Raw genomic sequence first — 19,006 nt, forward strand, 5'->3', positions numbered from 1 at the left:
TTTTGCCAATTAAGGTATGAATAAAGCATTGATCTCTCACCAGCAATGACCGGCTGCTTTAGTGCCACGGGCCAATCCCGATTGTTGGAGATGTGGAAGCTTCTCCGGCGTTGAATGAGGCTCAATCTGAGATGATTATTTTCTTATGGAAAAACATCCCTAAAGTTGGTTTAGAAAGAATTTGAGCAATTCCACCAAATGTTCACTTACTTTTCAGGGCTCACCGCTTTGTAGATTACGACAGATGTATTTTAGGTGCATATGATTGGCACTCAAGTGCATAAAGTCGGTTGAATCAGGATCTTCCTTTTTCATGCATTGTTTTGCTAACTTTTGATCTTTCATTTAGTAGCTCGGACTGGTCAAATTGGAAATTAATTTTTTTATTGCATTATTTTTCTAACTTATGACCTCTCATTTAGTAGCTCATATAGTTAAATAGGGAATTGTAAATTTAATTTTAGTTGTAGTGTTTAAATTTCTAGAACCTCATGAACCAGAACATGGTGTCGCTGTTGTTGACCTACCCTTGCAAGCCACCTCCGTTTGTCCTCAAATTGGGATGTGTGCGCTGTTGACGACGACGCACCACCTCACTCCTCAATGTCGTGCCTCGGGATGGGGCAAATGAATCGATGAATCACGTAGTGTAGTGGTCAACAAAGAGGGGGAAAACGGGAGAGAAAATTTGGCGCTTGCCATGACACACGTGAAGGCATTACTCACCTTTTTCCCGTAGCAACGCACGGGTACTGTGCTAGTGATACATAGGTGCCGAGCGCAGCAACACGACCCCAAACACTACAAGTGCAACCGGGGACTTCAACAGTGACCACGCCACCGTGAAGAAATGAAGTCACATACGACGAACCATGAGCTTCAAGACGGTGCCTTCAAGAAGGATACGACACCGCCCGATCCGAGGATCAGAGTTTCCCCAGGAGCCACACGATGGGCAATGAAAGCCGCGACGACGCCTTCAAGAAGGGCATGAGCAACGCCGCCGCCGGTCCGTCCAAAGATAGAGCAGGTTTTCACCCCGGCCAACTCTCACCGCCACCGAACGCCCACCCCAGTGACCACACCGCCCACACGGCCATGGTTGCCGGGCAGCACCGAGCGACGGGCTCTGCCCAAGAGCACCACGCTACCACCACCAGGCCCGCTGCCCCGACATGCAAGACCTCGACAACCCCTCACTCGATACCCGTCACTACCCCACCCGAGAAGACGAGCGGACCCCGTGGCAAACTAGCCTCCATCGACTCGTCCTGCCACATCGAGCGCGAGACGAGCACGGTCCTGCTGTTGGGCGCGAGACGGGTGTGGTCCTGCTGCCGGGCGCGAGACAGGTGTGCTCCTGCTGCCGGGCGCGAGACGGGCTCGGTCCTGCTGCCGGGCGCGAGACGAGCTCAGTCCTGCTGCCCTAGCACGAGACTAAAGATGGGTCACAGTTGGGAGAAGGCCATTCCTTCAACGGGAATAGCACCCGGATGACGAGGAGATAGATCGAAGGCCGATACAAGCGGCCTACGGACGAGCCAACGCCAGGGCATACCAGCCGCCGCCGTAGCCAACTTGCCAAGCCGCCATGGAGCCACCCACGGCCGGAGCAGCAGCCACACCGGACCACTGCCTAACCTGCGCGAGCTCCAAGCGTCGGAGCCGCCGGGCACGCACCTGCGCCACCAGACAGCCACCCCGGACGCCAACACCAAGCCGCCCGGAGCGACCCCGGTTCGCACCGCCACCACGCCGCTGCTACCTCCGCACAGCGGCAAGGAAGAAGCCGCCGACCACAACCCAAGCCATCCACAACCCGCGCCGCCCACCATGGTGGCCGCCAGATCTAGGTCATCCCGCGACACGAGCTGAAGCAAGACCACCAGATCGGGCACCACCTCCGCAGCCCGCCACCACCAGGAGACACGCACGCACCCAACGGAAGGAAGGCCGCCTCGCGCCACGATGGCAGCCGCCGCGTCAGATCTGAGGAGGGCGAACCCTAGCAGACCCGATCGAAGGGGCAGGAAGAGCACGCACAACCCCGCCGCCGTGCACCCAACATGCACCAGCGCCACCGCTGCAACCACGCGCCGCCATGCCCCGCACCAACATGGCGCCTCCACCCAGCAGCCGTGTCCCGCGCCACCACCAGCCAAGGGATGAGGAAGGACTCCCGCCGCCACCGGCCAGGCTTCGCCCGGTCACGCCCTCTGGCGGCAGCGCAGGGGGAGGGAGGACGGGAAGGGGCGACATAGAGTCGCCCGTCGGCTCGCAGGAGCCGAGCGAGCGACGAAGGGGTGGAGGAAAAGTTGTTGTTTTATGCTTTGCGTAGTTGAGTTCAAACGGAGGTCTATTGCAAAGATATAGTGACTCAAGTGCATTGGCGGGCGACTATGCGCAAACACAGTATTGATGCTGCTCACATGGATGAAAGATGGGATGCAAGCATACACGATGTCTCTCAACACACGCCCATATACATTATTCAACAGTCAATACACTGAAGCAGCCCAAAGCGTCATCATAGTCAATACAAATACTAATATAAGCAAGCACATAACGACACAACGTTTATAGATCTAGTTGAAACAGAGCATGTTAATCTGACTGTCGATCATCCTTGTTGCTTGGATTAGGCTCCAATCCTAATGCTTCCCTGAATAATGGCCCCCCATGTATACGGGCCACCGCATAGAGCGTTGCAACGCTTCCTGTAGACACCGCGACTGTATACAGAAATATGTTGCGTAGAAACTTAGGGTGATTATCTGACCACCTACAAATGAAAAGCAAGTTAAAAACTGATTTATAACATCACAAGAAAACATCTAAACGATGTACTCTGGTAGATAAAGACAACAATTTACCATGGTGTGTATTCCGCATTACTGATGAACGAAGCTGATTCCGCGGCTGATTGCACTCCATGCTGGTGTAGACAGTTAAGAGTTACAAACATTAATTAACAAGATTAACATGAAGAAGAAGAAGAAGAAGAAGAAGAAACAAAAATACGGCAAATACTAATCTGATTTTCCAAATAGACACGGTCAATAACGAGTGCATGCGTACCTTGGTGTTATTAACAAGATTAGGTGATCCTGAGGAGCAAAATCGGCGAAGGGAGCTCCCGGCATGGCCGATCCGCCGCTGTCCCTCCTTGACGGCCGCTGAGGCGCTCGCCGACAAATACGGATGCGGTGCTCGCTGAAGGACGCGGCTGCACATCTTTCTCGCCGCGAAACGAAGCGCCGACGCCATCGATTATCTACTCGACGAGAAGATCTCCCAGTTTCGTTGTTCTAGCCGCCGGGTATGTTGGATGTTCCAAATCCTCTTCTGATCCCCTTCTCTTTCCCAAGTTTCCATTATATATATGCTACCGGCTAGGCTAGCTAGGGCTCTCCGTCTTCGACTTGGACTGGAACACGGCCTGCTACTTTTTTGTTTTTGAGACAAACACGGCCCGCTGGTACCAAACCGTCAGGCTGCAGGTGGACGTGGGCTGCCCGTTTCGCCCACATCAGAAAACGCGTTCATGGGCTGTCCCACATCCTACCCACATGGTTCACATCCAGCCAGCTCAGCAGCAGCCGGAGCTCCGCCGCCCGCCGGTAGCTCCGCCCCTACGCGCTCCGCCTTTACGCATCCTCCAGCTCCGTGGCGTTCTACCTCCTCGCTATCGTCTCCGCCCTCCGGGCCGCCGGCCCATATGACCCAGCCGCCGCTTCCGCCTCGCCTCCTTCAAGCCGAGGGAGTAGAGCTTCGCGTGAGCTGCCGATCCCTAATCACTGCCCCCGATGAAGGAGACCGGCACCGACGCCGGCAAGGGCGACAACCCCAAGAACCAAGACTAGCGTCGATGGATTGCGTCGTGCACAAGAAGCAGCCGGCGAGGGCGTTGAAGCCCGCAAAGAACCCTCAAGACCAGCCACCGGAAGAACAAGGTAAGTTTATATTTTTCTTTGCTTGGTGTGATCGACGGCTTGTAGTCTCTTGTCTATCGACTTCATTTTTGTTTACAAGTAAGCGGTACTAAAAGTTCAGAACACACACTGGTGGTGTTGAGCAATTGCCAATTGGTGAAGGACTTCGAGACATAACTCCTGCCCTCTTATAATCGCTACTAGTTAGACCTGACAAACAGTGTGTTCATGTAGGGAAAAAAAGAGAGCATGTACCACTGCGCTGTATATTCTAATAAACACTACGGTACTACAAATGTCAGTCTCACACAATTCGAACATGCAAGTTAGGCTGTTAGCTAGTTAGGGTGTTTTATTGTTTTCCAGTGCTTATTGGCTCATGTTGTTTCCCGAATCAGCACTGATCAGCACTGTTGGCAAGTTAGGCTGAATTGATACTGTAGACTAAGCCTTATCGAATCACATATCCTGGGTGGTTCAGTTTTGCCTAAGCAACCCTCCTCTGTAGTTTATACACTTGTTCATAGTTCCTTCATGAACCACGGTTATCCAAATACATTTCTCAAATCACAGGAACCACCAGCTCTGGTTTGGTTGCAGATCGTCAATCATAATTTTGCATCCGAACTTTTTGACCTGCAAGAATCACCATGAATCCGCACTGGACACTGGGAAATAACAGAGTTATCAATTAATTCCTCTGTTCCAGGATATTTGAAGTTCTAGGTTTGTCATAAATAATACTCCCTCCGTTCCGAATTACTTGTCGCAGGTATGGATGTATCTAGATGTATTTAGTTCTAGATACATTCATTTCTGCGACAAGTAATTTGGAACGGAGCGAGTACCTACTTAAATTTGAGCAAGTTTATGTATATTCATTATGGCCATATATGGACTTACAGTCTGACAGATTCGCACAGTAGCCATATCAACTTCACTGGGCTCAAATCACCGTCCTCTCTTGCTCGCAAGTTAAATAGGCAGTGGAGAACCTTGCAGCCTATATGTCATGCCAACAGTTGATTAACACGCATATCGTATAAACATGCAACACCACATGCTAATCCAAGGCGAAATCAATCTGTGATGAAGGGCAAAGATCTCTGGATCATCCGTGTTAATACAAACCTCATACCATAACTTGCTGAAAGGTTTTAGACTAGCTGCAATAAAAATTACAAAAGCAAACTGTTAGTATAAGAGATGTACCATCATGACAGAAAAAAGCTTGTACAGGAAGAGACAGCCAAAGGAGAGATAGCATTACAATTTTTTTGTATGTGCAGCCTACAACCAGAGCAACCACAACCTTTGTATTAGTTTGTCTGCATCAAAAGCTTCAGCAGTTTCACTCCAAAGAGCCACTGTAATTGTCTCCCTGGAATAAAAAAAACAGTTAGAACTGAAGCTACCGGCATGCAGAAAATTCAGACATTCCACCATGCACAAATAAATCTGAAAACTATGTTCATCACAGAGTAAAGGAAGTGGGGCATTGTATTGGTATAAGTCTCAAGGTTCTCTTCGAGTTGGAGTCCTTTCACATCCACAGTGACAACATGTGATACATGTCTTACTATAATAATCGCATCTATAGATATAGGGAAGGCCTAATATTCATGTAAAAACTGGTAGACCAGCAGTGCCAATGAAGCGCAATAAAAAGACAATCTATACAACATGTTTTCAGTATACTCTAGAACTAAATAATTCTGTAAATACAGCGGCAACTTACATCCAGGCATGGGGTGAATCTCTGTATGTCTATATCATTCACCAGGCCACAAGACGATGGTCCACATCACAAAAAGAGTATTTCGCCGCCTTGATCTCCAAAAATTCCAGGTAAATAATCATGTACCGTAAACTTCTCTAAATGTGCTCCGGGTATGGAACCTTGCATGGAGCAACCCTGCATCCGAGTTTCAAAAAAGAGTTATCACAAAACCCAACTTCCAATGAACATTGTAGGACAATCACCAAAACAGAAAGACATAAAAAATATTAAAAACACCAAGTCAAAAGCAAAGACCAATCTTTACTTTTTTCTAAGATATCCATTGCTTCGTCGGGGTACGAACAACGATGGAGTGCCATGGTGAACAACTAATTTCATCCACTATATGGTAAATGTAAAACAAGATTCTTTTGAAGCTAGTCCGAGAGTGTAGGCTAGGTTGTTAGCAATAAGTGTACACGTTTGGAAGGAAGAAAATATTGGTTTAATAGATGTCCATAACTCTTTACTAATTACTAAACATAGAAATATCTGTACAAAACACAATAGCCTTTTTTCATAGCAATGAAATAACATGTTTCTACATTAAGAAAACAGCAGCTGCTACTGGTGTACTGAAACCATGTGTAACCTGCATCCAAAAACTTCAGTGAAAACACCCCAAGGATTGTCTGTTTTCACCATGGAACCAACATACAGGGCACTAAATCTTGCAACTGGTTCAAATGTATGAAATTACGAAGGAAGTTCGATCAGGGACACCAAACCAAGAATCGAAGAAGAAAATACTGGTCGTACAGATCTCATCATAGCATTCACTTATGTAGCAATAATTGATGCCAAAAGAAAACTTGTATTACTTCATGTAATCATTACCACAGAATTTCCCTTTTATTCTAAACAACGAAAGGGGAAAAGGTCCCTGCTCACCCCATCTAAAATAACAGAGCACTGGGGCCTATAGACCAGAAACCACATGCACAAAAAGCAAAAATGCAAACCAACCATCTTCAGTACAAACTGCCAAGCTCAATTTAACCATATATTAACAGGCACCCACTATTTCATCCACCATGAAAATGTGGCACCGAAGCAACTCATTCTTGGATAGGAACAAGGGCAGCCCCAACGACGGCGTGCGAATAGGAGCAAGGGCGGCCATGGCGCCAGCAGGCTGAGAAGAGCGTGGCGACAACGGAGAAGCAGGAGGTAGCACGAGGGAGGAGATCAACGACAACAGCACGGAGGCGGACGAGCGCTGGTGGCAGGCCAGAAACCCTAGCACGAGCACTAGGAAGTGAAGGAGGTAATGAGAGGTACATGAGGGGGTGTTGTGCAGCCATGCGAGAGAGCAAGGCCAACAAAGACCGAACACAACCGCCCATAGTGGGCCTACTGGCAGTGATACATCCACTTACAAATGGGCCAACCAACGCCCCCCAAAGCCCCAACGATCCAGAACGCAGCATTTTGTGGAAGCACAATATCTGTAGGGATGCAGCAAACAGATCATAATAACTTCAACTGTTATAGCCTACATCAATAGTAACAGCAGGAGCCTTGGCAAGAGAAAATAGAATGCAGAGCTTAGCATGAATTGGTACATGAAAATTTTAACATCAAGGTAATAGCTTGACTAAAAGCAATATAGATGCGCCTATATCGCCATGGCACTGCTAATTCCAGATATGACATGAACACATGTGTAAACAAACTTCACGAATAAAGCCATAGCAAACATGCAGTAGAGTACCAAACTGAACCACCATAGTTGCTGAAAATATCATGTGTCGCATACCAGACAACTAAACTTGGCGCCACCAGTGCGCGCGCACAACATGGAGGTTTATGAGAAAAAACATATGGAAGAACAATTATTCAGTTAAGCATATGTTTATCTCAGGCTGTATGAAATGAAAATAGTGTTAATTCACATTTATTTACAGATTTATTTCAGATGTTGTCATCATTAATATTAGAAGAAACATGATCAAGCAAGGACTGGACCAATAGCAAGTAAGATAATGCCCCAAGATCTGTACCACCTTAATTTCCATCTTCTCTATCAAAATAATAATAACTTTGCTCCACCTAACTACCGGTTGATAAAATAGATCAACTTAGGCAATTTCTTTTGTTGCAATTAAAATCCAAGAAATTTATAATTTACAGTACCTAGTACTCCCTCTGTAAACTAATATAAGAGCTTTTAGACTACTACTTATATAAGTTTACAGAGGGAGTACCTGTTAATATTGTTTCTTGACACTCTGTCCAGATGGCATTACAGGAGGGCTATCTTATAAGCAGCTTAAGCCTGAAAGAATAAGCATACTATTAGGAATGAATATCAGGCATGAGCAGTGGAGATAGACCATTTTCATTTATATGGGCATTGCACAAAAAGATGTTTTCCAGTGCTTACTTTCAGAACTTTCTATAGATCTGGACCATCACGTTTGTTTATGATACTCAGGAAGTAGTCCAAATTTGCTACAATACATTTAGAACCTACAAATGTTCAAAATATATTTCCTTAAGCATAACCATACAGCAATCAGAATATAAATAAGCATATATAACATCAAATAATATACTGCCACCAGGAAGTTTAAGACAGGTTGTGTGTATCAGTAAAATGTGACATACCTCACCCCTTCAACAGATACAGTTCCTGTTTTTTTTTAGGATCAGATACCTTTCCTTTTGAATGTAGCAATCACTGCCTCTTTTGAAATAACCTGCACAAGCCTATCGATATTGAGGGCTTCGACATTCTTAATCCAGAGAACCACCATGGTTGCAGAAAGAAAGAGAGAGGTCAACCTAGACGGAGTGGAGACGGGCGCCGAAGTTGGAGGCGGCAAAGCTCCGACCATGGCCACCGCGTGACGTAGAGGGGAAGCGTCGATATCGCGTCAAGGAGAGCACGTGTTGGACAACAGAAACGGTGCCGCCATGAGCCGCTCGACGCCGAGGGAGAGACGGCCGAGCAGCTGCGGAAGCAGCAGCCTCCGTTCCTCCTGGCGATGGAGGCGCGCGAGCTCGACGGGGAGCAGCGACGTTCGCGGCGGCGGTGGCGGCGCCCGGGAGATGCAAGAGGACGACTGGCGGGGAGTGTGGCCGACGGGAGGGGAGGAGACTGGGGACTGGGGTGGCTGGGGGCGGCGGCGTTTCGAGAGAGAAGTGAGAAGAGCGAGACCAAACCCTACCCGTCTCCTCGGGGAGAGAACAGCGAATTGAAAAAGGCCACGTGGCGCCAGCCTAAGCGAAATCCCATCTATGCCCTTGGCGGGATCTGGGAACTACAGCCGCAGCTATACCTGGCCAAATGGGCCGGCCCGGCCTGGGGTAAACGGGCCAGGCACGCGTGTTGAGCATCGTGGCCCAGGCACGGCCCCTCGGCTATATGGGTCGGCACGCTGGCCCGGCACGCACAGCCCATCGAGGCACGCCCGCCCGATTTGCTAAAAAATGCACCTCAAAAAAAATTTGCTAAAAAAAAGGCACTGCCTCTGCCCGCTGGCCAGGTTTGACCCCTTGACCGTGCGCAGGCGCGCAGCGCCCAGGAGGCACGTCGATGCAGCCATGCAGGGCTGCATGCATGCACTGATGGACGTTTTGTTTGCTGTGCAGTAGCACTAGCACGATGGCAGTAGGTTTAGATACGTTTATTATTTCAACGGCTCCATCGCTGCCTCGCTGGACGATCCCCTCGCTCCTTTTTCTTTTTTTTTATATGCTCGCTCGCTGTCGCTGGACTCGCGCCGATCGATTGCTAGCCGTGCCGTGCCGGGCAAGGCAGCCCAGGCACGGCCCAAGCCGGGCCACGTGCCAGGCACGGCCCACTATGCCTCGTGCCGGGCCGGCCCGTGACGGGCCAGGCACGCGGGCTAACGTGCCGGCCCGTAAAAACCGGCCCGTTTGGCCAGGTATAGCCGCAGCCACCGCCTGCCTTCACGGCCTCCCCGATCTATAAAAACCCCCCACCATCACCGTGACTACCCCTTTCACCCTAACCCTACCACACCGCCGCCGCCGCCGCCTCCTCCCCCTCCACTCCTCCCGATTCCGATCTGCGTCAAGCGTGAGGCGAGATGTCTGCGGCGATCCGCTCGGTCTCACGCCGGCTGGCCACAGCCGGAGCCGTCCACGGTGCGCAGGGTGGTACCCCTGCTGTCGCCGCCCCAGTTCATCGCCCGGTGATAACCCTCCCTGCCCGTGGCTATTCTGCTTCGTCTGCAGGGTAAAAACTCGCCCTTCCTTGATTTCCTGCGTTTCCATATCTATGCATATAGTTTAGTTAGATTCACCATGTCACGTGATATAGTGCCATATGCACTGATCCGGTCCTCTTCCAGTCCTTGACGCGATTACAAGTATGTGGTACCTCGTTGTTACTAGTCGTGATTCTTTACTCTTTATTTAAGATTACTTCAATTGCTAAGGAGACTGGCCAGAGGCTGTACAAAGCTGTTCTTCGGTCCACCCCGTTCATGGCATCAGTCACCACCTATGCAACTGTGGTTTCGGCAGTTGGATACTGGGTCACTGAGACTGTTGAGGGTGGAGTGAATAAGAAGCTTGTTGAGCAGAATAACACTCTCGCCGTGAAGCTTGAAGCGAGAAGGTGAAGCGTGAGGGCTTTCAGAGCATAGCTACCCATGCCCATCAGGAGAGTGCCCGCAGGATTGATGAATGAATGTTTGATGTACGTCTTCAGCTCAACAAACTGTTCCTCCGCTGGTTGGAGTTGACATGAGGTCAACTTGAAAAGAATGAACGACATGGAGCAAAGGATTGATGCATTGACAAGGGAGGTTGATGCATTGAAGAAGTCTCCTTCTGCAAAGGTAATAAAGTTTAATTGAATCGTTTTATGCTTTAAAAGTCTATTGTTGAATCAGTGCTTTTATTACTCAGTAGCAAAAGTAGATTTCAAAGAATATGAAAGGTCCTGAAATTAAACTTCTTGCAGGATGATGATACGCCAATCAAGACGAGCTGAGACCAGACCTGACCGCGCCTGTGGGGGTAAGCACCCTAAGGCGACCTCTTCGCTTGTTGGGGTGAGAACCCGAAGGCGACCTCTCTTCCCTTTGGGGTGAGCACCCAAAGGCAACCTCTGCGATCTCTCCGTCTGTTGGGGTGAGCACCCGAAGGCGACCTCTGCGATCTCTCCGTCTGTTGGGGTGAGCACCCGAAGGCGACCTCTGCGATCTCTCCGTCTGTTGGGGTGAGCACCTGAAGGCGACCTCTGCGATCTCTTCGTCTGTTGGTGTGAGCACCCGAAGGCGACCTCTGCGATCTCTCCGTCTGTTGGGGTGAGCACCCAAAGGCGACCTCTGCGATCTCTCCGTCTGTTGGGGTGAGCACCCGAAGGCGACCTCTGCGATCTCTCCGTCTGTTGAGGTGAGCACCCGAAGGCGACCTCTGCGATCTCTCCGTCTGTTGGGGTGAGCACCCGAAGGCGACCTCTCCTTAAGATACCCAAGCCTCAATGACTTTACTTCATGCTTGTGGGAGTGATACTAAATCCTCATTACCATCTTCAGACCTGTGTTATGTTAAAGTTTAAGTCTAAAGACCTTGCATCATATCTATTCATGATTTTAGCCATCATGTTCTTGTAAGGATTATTGCTACCTGCTATGGTATTTGTTACTTAGTAGTAACTGATGTTTCTGCATATTGGTTTCGTTTCTGACTGGTTTTACTTTCTGAATTGCTTTCCATTCGTTTCTAAACAGTAGCTATCTGTTTTCCCCCCTATTTGTATCACTTAAGCTAAGCATATAATATGTTGCTACATGCAAATTTGGTCAGCAATCAACCCAGTCGGTTTGAGTCTATGGATCGGGTACATAAATATGATCTGAGGTTGTGGTAGTAGCTCTCCACGGCAAACAGATGATTTGAGGTTGTGGCTGTAGCTCTCTACAGCGAACAGTGCATCTGTTTTGAGTATCCTGTCACTTTGTTGGGGTAGTCGCAATGTCGTAGCGGGAACGGGAAAAAACACAAGGTCATCTCCAGCTATCCTACTCCTGCTAGTGCTGCTGCTACCTCATTGGAAGGGACGTGTCTTGTGCCATCCGACCCAATCAACAGTCACTATGTGAGCTCTTAGGGCATCAGTAGTGTGTAGAGGCCACACTGCCTCTAAGGTGGGCCCTCCACCCCTGCCTCTACGTATAGTTAAAAGAAACGCAATGTATAGCTACGGCATGCAGCCTTTAAGGTGGAGCCCATATGTAACATAAAATATTTACTCTCTTCAACCATCTCAGGCCAAATCTGAACAAATATATGTGCTACAGGGATTGTTAGTAGGGCCAGGGAATTATTTTAGTGCAAACAAATGGCTTAGAGGCAGCCTCTTGTGTTAGAGGCGATGCTAGAGAATTTTCCCAAGAGACTTGGTCCAGCAGTGTATAGCGACAGCCTCTAAGGGCTTAGAGGCAGGTATAGATGCAGCAAAATGATACATTGTGGATGCTCTTACTCGGCCTCAACTGGTGGCTTCCTGCGCCAGCTTCCTTGGTACAGTCAATTGTTGTCTTCAGCAGTGGTCCTTGGTACAGTCCATTAGCAGTAGTCCTGTGTGCTTACGTGTGGATGCTGGTTCGGCTCGGTGTTGCTTCCAATATTCAGACATGCTGGTTTGATGGCCGCGGCCGTAGCCACCACATTATTTCAAACTCTTAAAGCTTAATCAATCAATCCCTCCAATTAGTTTGTGTAGGATTACAATAAGAGCCTCTTGGATGCTATAACACTAAATCGTAAATCTTGTGCTAGCCACTGTTCTGCCGTAGCCGTACATCTTCGGCAGTACTGGATCATCTTAGAATATTCGTGGTTTGTTTTCCTGTCAATTTAGGCGGTTGTGGGACAGAGAGGACGCACTTGCATGGGCGACCGACCATGATGAGGCCCTTGCACGTCGTGACCCTGAGATAACGCTGAGACATTGATAGCTAGTGAACTCGGCAACATCATGCAAGTGGCGGGAGACATCGCCGAACAGGTCCATTATGTATGCATATATGCATGTGCGGGTGGTTTGGCAATGCGGCCTTAGGCATTTCTAACTAATCCCTAATAGACAGTGGAGTATCCGGTGAAGGAAAAGTAAATTTACTCCATTAAGTTTGGCCAGACTTAACCGATCCCGCGACGATGGTGACCAAGCTGGTACGGCCAGTGAGCAAGCCGGACACGCCTGAAGTCGCCGGCCTTCTCATGGCCACTGTCCTGTTGGTCGGGGTGTTCGACAGGAGAGCACCAGCAGCGTCAAACCTCGTCGCGCTGCTGCCCAAGACCTCGCTGCGCCGCTGCCCAAGGCCGCACCGCACCAGCTGACATGTGTGCGTGTGTTGTGGAAGGCAATTCAACAAGAACAGTGATGTGTATTGTATTTTCCGGGGTTGATCAGTGCTACATCTATTGGATTGTTTGAAAATTGATCAGTGCAACTATGTGGAGGACGGCATGGACATCTACTCCGGCAACAGCTACTCCGTCCTGCTCACCACCGACCAGGACCCATCGTCCAACTACTGGGTCAGCATCAAAGCTCGCGCCGGCTCTGGCCCTGCTCTCAACTACCAGCCCAACCGCGGGTTCAAGCTCCTGGCCATCGCACCACCGCTGACCCCAGCGTGGAACGACACCGCGCACAACAAGGCGTTCATGAGTCATGACCCAGATCAAAGCTCGGGTCGGCACGCCCCAAATCGCCGGTGACATCGAGCTGCTCAACACGCAGAACAAGCTTGGTGAACTTCAGGTTGTGTCGATTGGGTCTCTACTTCCCGAGCTTCAGGTTGGCTCTGCAGATGGAGAGGAAGTCGACCTCTATGGAGGGTTCTCTCCTCGTGCTAGACCCTGCTCTATGGTGTCGACTGACGTTGGGGGTGAAGTGATTGTTGAGGATGTGGCTCCAATTCTACAGATTATGCCTGAGTTGACAGTGCTATGTGAGGAGTCCACTCCACCTCTTTCGGTGGCGATTCCGAAGGAGATGGGCTTGCTAGGGGCGTTGGCGGTGCCCATGACACCCTCACCACCGCCCTTGGAGTCTAGCCAGACAGACTTTATGGTGTGTGCAGGTTTGGATGCCTCGGTCACGCGCTTGCCTGTGACCGTTGGGCACGTGGTGCCCCCAGGTGGAGATGTTGTTGGGACAAATACGTTGGCACCTTGTTCCGATGCTCTCTTTGCAAAAGAGCTTTGCAGCTTGCTCTCTAGCTTGGAGGCGGCTAGCCCTGGGTCTGGTAAAGTGGTTGCATGCATCCTGACCGAAAAGTTTAACAAAGACAAGATCAAAAAGGTGGAGAAGTCTCTCAAAAGCAAAAACAAGAAGAGTGATGCCTTAGGGAAGGCGTCTGCGGCTGCTTAATGGCTGCTCCTTGGTCTTATGGGCCGTCCTCATGGTTTAGCTTATCATCGTGGTTTTTGGGGGGTCATTTCTCTACATCCGAGGTGTTCTTTTTTGGGGATTCCTTTGCGATGTAGATGCGTGTGGGCTTGGGTCTGTTGCTTGTTGGAAATGTTTGTAGGGTCGACAGTGCGATCTTGGGGGTTTAGACTTTGGGAGTAGTCCGCATGTGATTTGTTTGTATTGGTTTTCGCCCAGTTTTCCATTAATTAACCGGACAACTCTCTTCTTAATTAATCGATGAGGCAAATCTTTTGCCTCCGTTTCGAAAAAAAAAACACGCAGAACAAGCTGAACGGGCACATGAAGTGGTCCATCAACAACATGTTCATGGTGCTCCCAGCAATGGAGGCCGCGACAGAGCTCATCCATGGAGGCCATGGCACGGAGCTCGCTGGAACTGCGGCCAGTACGGGCACGGGCACGGCATCGCAGGCCCGGCAGCTGAGCGCAGGAGCAGCAGGGGGAGGCGAGAGAGGTGCGAGATTTTTACTCCGAGACGGAGTGGTGGAGTAAAAATAGGAAAGGGATACACCAGTTGAGCCAATACATATATTGATTTTCATATAAATACCCATACATGCACCCACCGACCCACGGATTCCATGTACACAACGCATGCATGCACATACATACTCGGATGCATGTGTTGCAACGCACCTACACGTCCATCGGGTGGCTAACCAAGTCACCCTAGTCTTCAGGAGCTGCCGTCCACTTGTGCACTTCGTGAGCACGTCCCAGCCGCGCGCATGCAGCGCTGGGCCTGGCTACGTGCCGTATATAAGGCGACGTAGCTGCATGGAGGCGTGCATCACCCTAGTCTCCAAAACTGTATATGAGCATATTGTGATGATGAATACAATCAGGGTGAGAGTTACATTACTTAGCTGGCGTGCGCCATCTAAGGCGACGCCCGGTTCATCGTGCTGCGGCCAAGCTTGCCCACGACGCCGTCCTGCGACATCTCCTGCAGCATGTCTTTGTCGTTTGTTGCTCGACGACTGGCCGGAGACGAAGGCAACCGTGCGGTGGCGCGGTCCCGGACTTAGAGCACTGGACGAGACGGGAGCTAGGGCCATCAATCGTGACAAGGTGATGAGGTTCTTGAAGGGGCTGATCCGGCAAGTGATCAAGAGCGACTCGAGCAAGATTCCATACATGAGGGCGTCAACATCAAACTTGTCAAGCCGAAGCGCGTTGGCCGTAGCAGGCAGTGAGCAGGCCATGCTGGTCCCGCCTCCACGCAGCATCATGTTGAGGCCGCACACACCAGCACGCACACACGATACACACAAAAAAAATCACACACAACACACACGCGCACACACAACACAAATGCAACACACACACATACACAACATGCAGGCACTAGCAGGCAACGTTTGGTTCGGGAGCAAGCGCTCGCCTCGCCCAGCCCAGCAATGAAGCCAACTGTTTGGTTCCTCGGTGAACTCACCTCGTTGCCTGCGGTTTCAAGATTTTTCTGCGTTCCAGCGAGCGAGCCGATTTGGCTAGCCTTCGTCGGCAAGGCTAGCCTTGCCTAGCGAGGTGAACTGGCAAAGGATCCAAACACACCCATACTAGCTTATGGCGCCGTGGCAAGCATGATAAAAGAAACCTTTACACAGAAGGATTATGTCAAAACGTAGCATAGGAGCTCTTCTTTTTCGAGGTAATAGTAGAGTAGCTTATGTACAGTATTAAAACAGATCCTCAATATGCTGGCAGAAAACGGGGTTGTCCTGGTTGGCTAGCGCGCGAGGTTTACTATCCAGTGGTCTCAGGTTCGAATCACAGTCTCGCAGGAATTTAACCGTATAATCATCACAACTCGTATTCAATGATCGTATTGAGCGTATTCTGAAGCGGTATTTATCTCAGAAATAAAACCGATTATTTACTCCTCTAGGTTAGAAATGCCCTTACGGCATGAGAACTTGGAGTCCCTGTTGAATGTACTCATGAGTACATGTAGTACCAATGCTATGAATTTATTTCTCATGATCTCTCTTACTCGAACATGTTTTGCATGCCTTGATTGATTTCTGTAGGCATGGTGGCTCACAAGCAGGATGACAGATAAAAACTCAACGTAAAAAACTTGACGTCCGGACATACGATCAGAAACGACCCTTCTTTTAAATCTCAAGTGTCAACCTTTGTGGTTAATATAAAATTAATGGATATAAAGGGGTGATGAAAGAAGAAGAGGTAAATACACCAGAGGTGCCTAAACTTGTCCGGGGCGGTCACTTTAGTGCCTAAACTTGCAAAATATCAAAAACTGGTGCCACAACTTGTCCATTTGGTGCATATATGGTGCCTCACTCGTACGCCGCCGTATTTGCTTGCCGCGTGGCCTGACAGCTGGCGGGTGGCCCACAAGTCAGTGGGTGGGAGCATAGGAAGAGATGAGTCGGACGCGCGCAACGGTTATTTTCCAAAAAAACGGAGCTTTTATTAATTAACGCAAAAGAGTCCCTCCAATGGCGGGAAGTGATTGCCCGGTATATTTGCGCATAGGTACCCATCGGTTCGTATCCTGTCTCTGCTTTCTCACTCACGATCAATCTGAGGCGAAGGTGGCGGAGGTGGTGCGGCACAGCGATCGGCGGCGCGATGCGATGGATGACCCTCGCCATCATCTTCCAGGCGAAGCAGCTCCTATGTGTGGTAAGTCACACCCTTCCTGTTTTCCCTTCATCCTGATTCTCTGTTCCTCATCCATGCGTATGCGTCGGGTAGGGTTTGTCGGAGCTAGAGTAATCTTTGTCGTGCTTGATCTTCACCTTTCTTCCATGGTATGCGCGATATATGTGTATGTGGACGGTTGCGGAGCAGATATGGGTGCATTGATCCTGATTTTCGCTAGGGTTTATTTGGGGGTTTTGAAAGTAGGACCCTTTTCTGTCAGCAGTTGTTCATGCTTATGTGCGCAACAAATTAGGCTACAATATTGCTGATATATGATTATTTGTCTTGTTGGTCATTGCGCCTCAGATTTGGAGAATGTTCGAACTAATTTTTCAGAAGATTTGTAACTGAATTTTGTCTTCAGTTATCGTACAGTAAACTGAATTTTGGTGACACCTGATGTACACTTAAACTGAATTGTGGTGACAGGTTATGTACTGAATGTGTGCACTGCACAGAACTGAATATATGTGCTCAATTTGTCCATTTGGTGCATATATGGTGCCTCACTCGTACGCCGCCGTATTTGCTTGCCGCGTGGCTTGACAGCTGGCGGGTGGCCCACAAGTCAGTGGGTGGGAGCGTAGGAAGAGATGAGTCGGACGCGCGCAACGGTTATTTTCCAAAAAAACGGAGCTTTTATTAATTAACGCAAAGGAGTCCCTCCAATGGCGGAAAGTGATTGCCCGGTATATTTGCGCATAGGTAACCATCGGTTCGTATCCTGTCTCTGCTTTCTCACTCACGATCAATCTGAGGCGAAGGTGGCGGAGGTGGTGCGGCACAACGATCGGCGGCGCGATGCGATGGATGACCCTCGCCATCATCTTCCAGGCGAAGCAGCTCCTACGTGTGGTAAGTCACACCCTTCCTGTTTTCCCTTCATCCTGATTCTCTGTTCCTCGTCCATGCGTATGCGTCGGGTAGGGTTTGTCGGAGCTAGAGTAATCTTTGTCGTGCTTGATCTTCACCTTTCTTCCATGGTATGCGCGATATATGTGTATGTGGACGGTTGCGGAGCAGATATGGGTGCATTGATCCTGATTTTCGCTAGGGTTTATTTGGGGGTTTTGAAAGTAGGACCCTTTTCTGTCAGCAGTTGTTCATGCTTATGTGCGCAACAAATTAGGCTACAATATTGCTGATATATGATTATTTGTCTTGTTGGTCAGTGCGCCTCAGATTTGGAGAATGTTCGAACTAATTTTTCAGAAGATTTGTAACTGAATTTTGTCTTCAGTTATCGTACAGTAAACTGAATTTTGGTGACACCTGATGTACACTTAAACTGAATTGTGGTGACAGGTTATGTACTGAATGTGTGCACTGCACAGAACTGAATATATGTGCTCAATTTGTGCTATGCAGTACAGATGTACTGAATGTGTGCAGTTGTATGTAAAGTAATGAATAATTAAGTGTTTAGTAAACTAAATAGATGGATGTTGTGTACTGAACAGGTAACTTATTCTTTTGTACATAAGTGAAATCTGTGTTGAATATATGTGCAGCATAGTAATCTGAATATTTGTTCTATTTTAATAATGCAGGGCTATTTGATGGTCTGTTCACAGTTCAAATCCATCACAAGGGATATTTGTGTGGATCTGGTAGCAACATGAAGTATATAGAACATGAAGTGGACCGGTTTGACTACTGTCAGAGTGATACTTGGTCTAATTTATGGATATATGATTTCCTTCTCCAACTATCACTCTTGGTCTAATTTATGGATAGATGATTTCCTTCTCCAACTGGGCCACGACAGAGCAAACTCCAAGATGGATGTGTATTGGTGCCAACCTGGTAAATATTTTTGTGATGGGCTTCACCTGATGTCATGTGATGCAGATATAGTGCTCATGATTGCTGCAACAGTAGAACACAAGAACTTGGTCGTGCTGGTAGACCATGGTGACACTCTGCAGTTACTAAACAATGATGATGATGTGTTGCTGCATGGACTGAATGAACCAACAAAAGTAATAACTCCAATTAAGTCAGGAAAGGGCAAAGAAAATGTTTGCTGGTCTGAAATACCAGAAAGTGCATGAGATATTAGTTATAGCAGAGCAAAGAGTTTCATCCCATTTGATGAAGGCTCTAGTTCTGGTATTGGTAATGAAGAATTACAGGCTGAATTTGACAACCGTGAGAATGGTGACAGTACAAGCTCTGCACGCGTGTTGGTCT

The 19,006-nt window shown here is 48.8% G+C and overlaps 1 protein-coding gene and 2 long non-coding RNA genes across 10 annotated transcripts; 1 reads left to right on the forward strand and 2 right to left on the reverse strand.

The window, feature by feature from the left end:
- Nucleotides 1-2,463: 2,463 nt before the first annotated feature.
- LOC119277388 lies at nt 2,464-3,428 on the reverse strand. Its single transcript, XM_037558670.1, has 3 exons — nt 3,079-3,428; nt 2,874-2,935; nt 2,464-2,782 (listed from the first exon to the last, which is right to left on the reverse strand). Exons 1-3 carry the CDS (start codon nt 3,265-3,267, stop codon nt 2,605-2,607), a joined length of 429 nt encoding a protein of 142 aa, XP_037414567.1. The 5' UTR covers nt 3,268-3,428; the 3' UTR covers nt 2,464-2,604.
- A 288-nt stretch (nt 3,429-3,716) lies between these two features.
- Nucleotides 3,717-11,377, forward strand: LOC119277390. 3 transcript variants are annotated; one of them, XR_005137074.1, is made up of 3 exons: nt 3,717-3,953; nt 10,104-10,526; nt 10,652-11,377. It is a non-coding gene; the product is annotated as an uncharacterized LOC119277390 (long non-coding RNA). The 3 variants fall into 3 exon arrangements; XR_005137072.1 differs by lacking the exon at nt 3,717-3,953 and adding an exon at nt 9,521-9,919; XR_005137071.1 differs by lacking the exon at nt 3,717-3,953 and having other exon boundaries at nt 9,515-10,526.
- Nucleotides 4,100-9,267, reverse strand: LOC119277389. Of its 6 annotated transcripts, none has more exons than XR_005137070.1 (9): nt 8,500-9,267; nt 8,323-8,414; nt 8,099-8,184; nt 7,920-7,990; nt 5,671-7,160; nt 5,203-5,313; nt 5,064-5,098; nt 4,836-4,935; nt 4,100-4,600 (listed from the first exon to the last, which is right to left on the reverse strand). It is a non-coding gene; the product is annotated as an uncharacterized LOC119277389 (long non-coding RNA). The 6 variants fall into 6 exon arrangements; XR_005137067.1 differs by having other exon boundaries at nt 4,836-5,098; nt 5,671-5,847; nt 6,734-7,160; nt 8,500-9,261; XR_005137068.1 differs by having other exon boundaries at nt 4,836-5,098; nt 5,671-5,847; nt 7,092-7,160; nt 8,500-9,257.
- Nucleotides 11,378-19,006: the final 7,629 nt, after the last annotated feature.

Source organism: Triticum dicoccoides, chromosome 3B (assembly GCF_002162155.2).
Source record: "Triticum dicoccoides isolate Atlit2015 ecotype Zavitan chromosome 3B, WEW_v2.0, whole genome shotgun sequence".
Taxonomy (NCBI): domain Eukaryota; kingdom Viridiplantae; phylum Streptophyta; class Magnoliopsida; order Poales; family Poaceae; genus Triticum; species Triticum dicoccoides.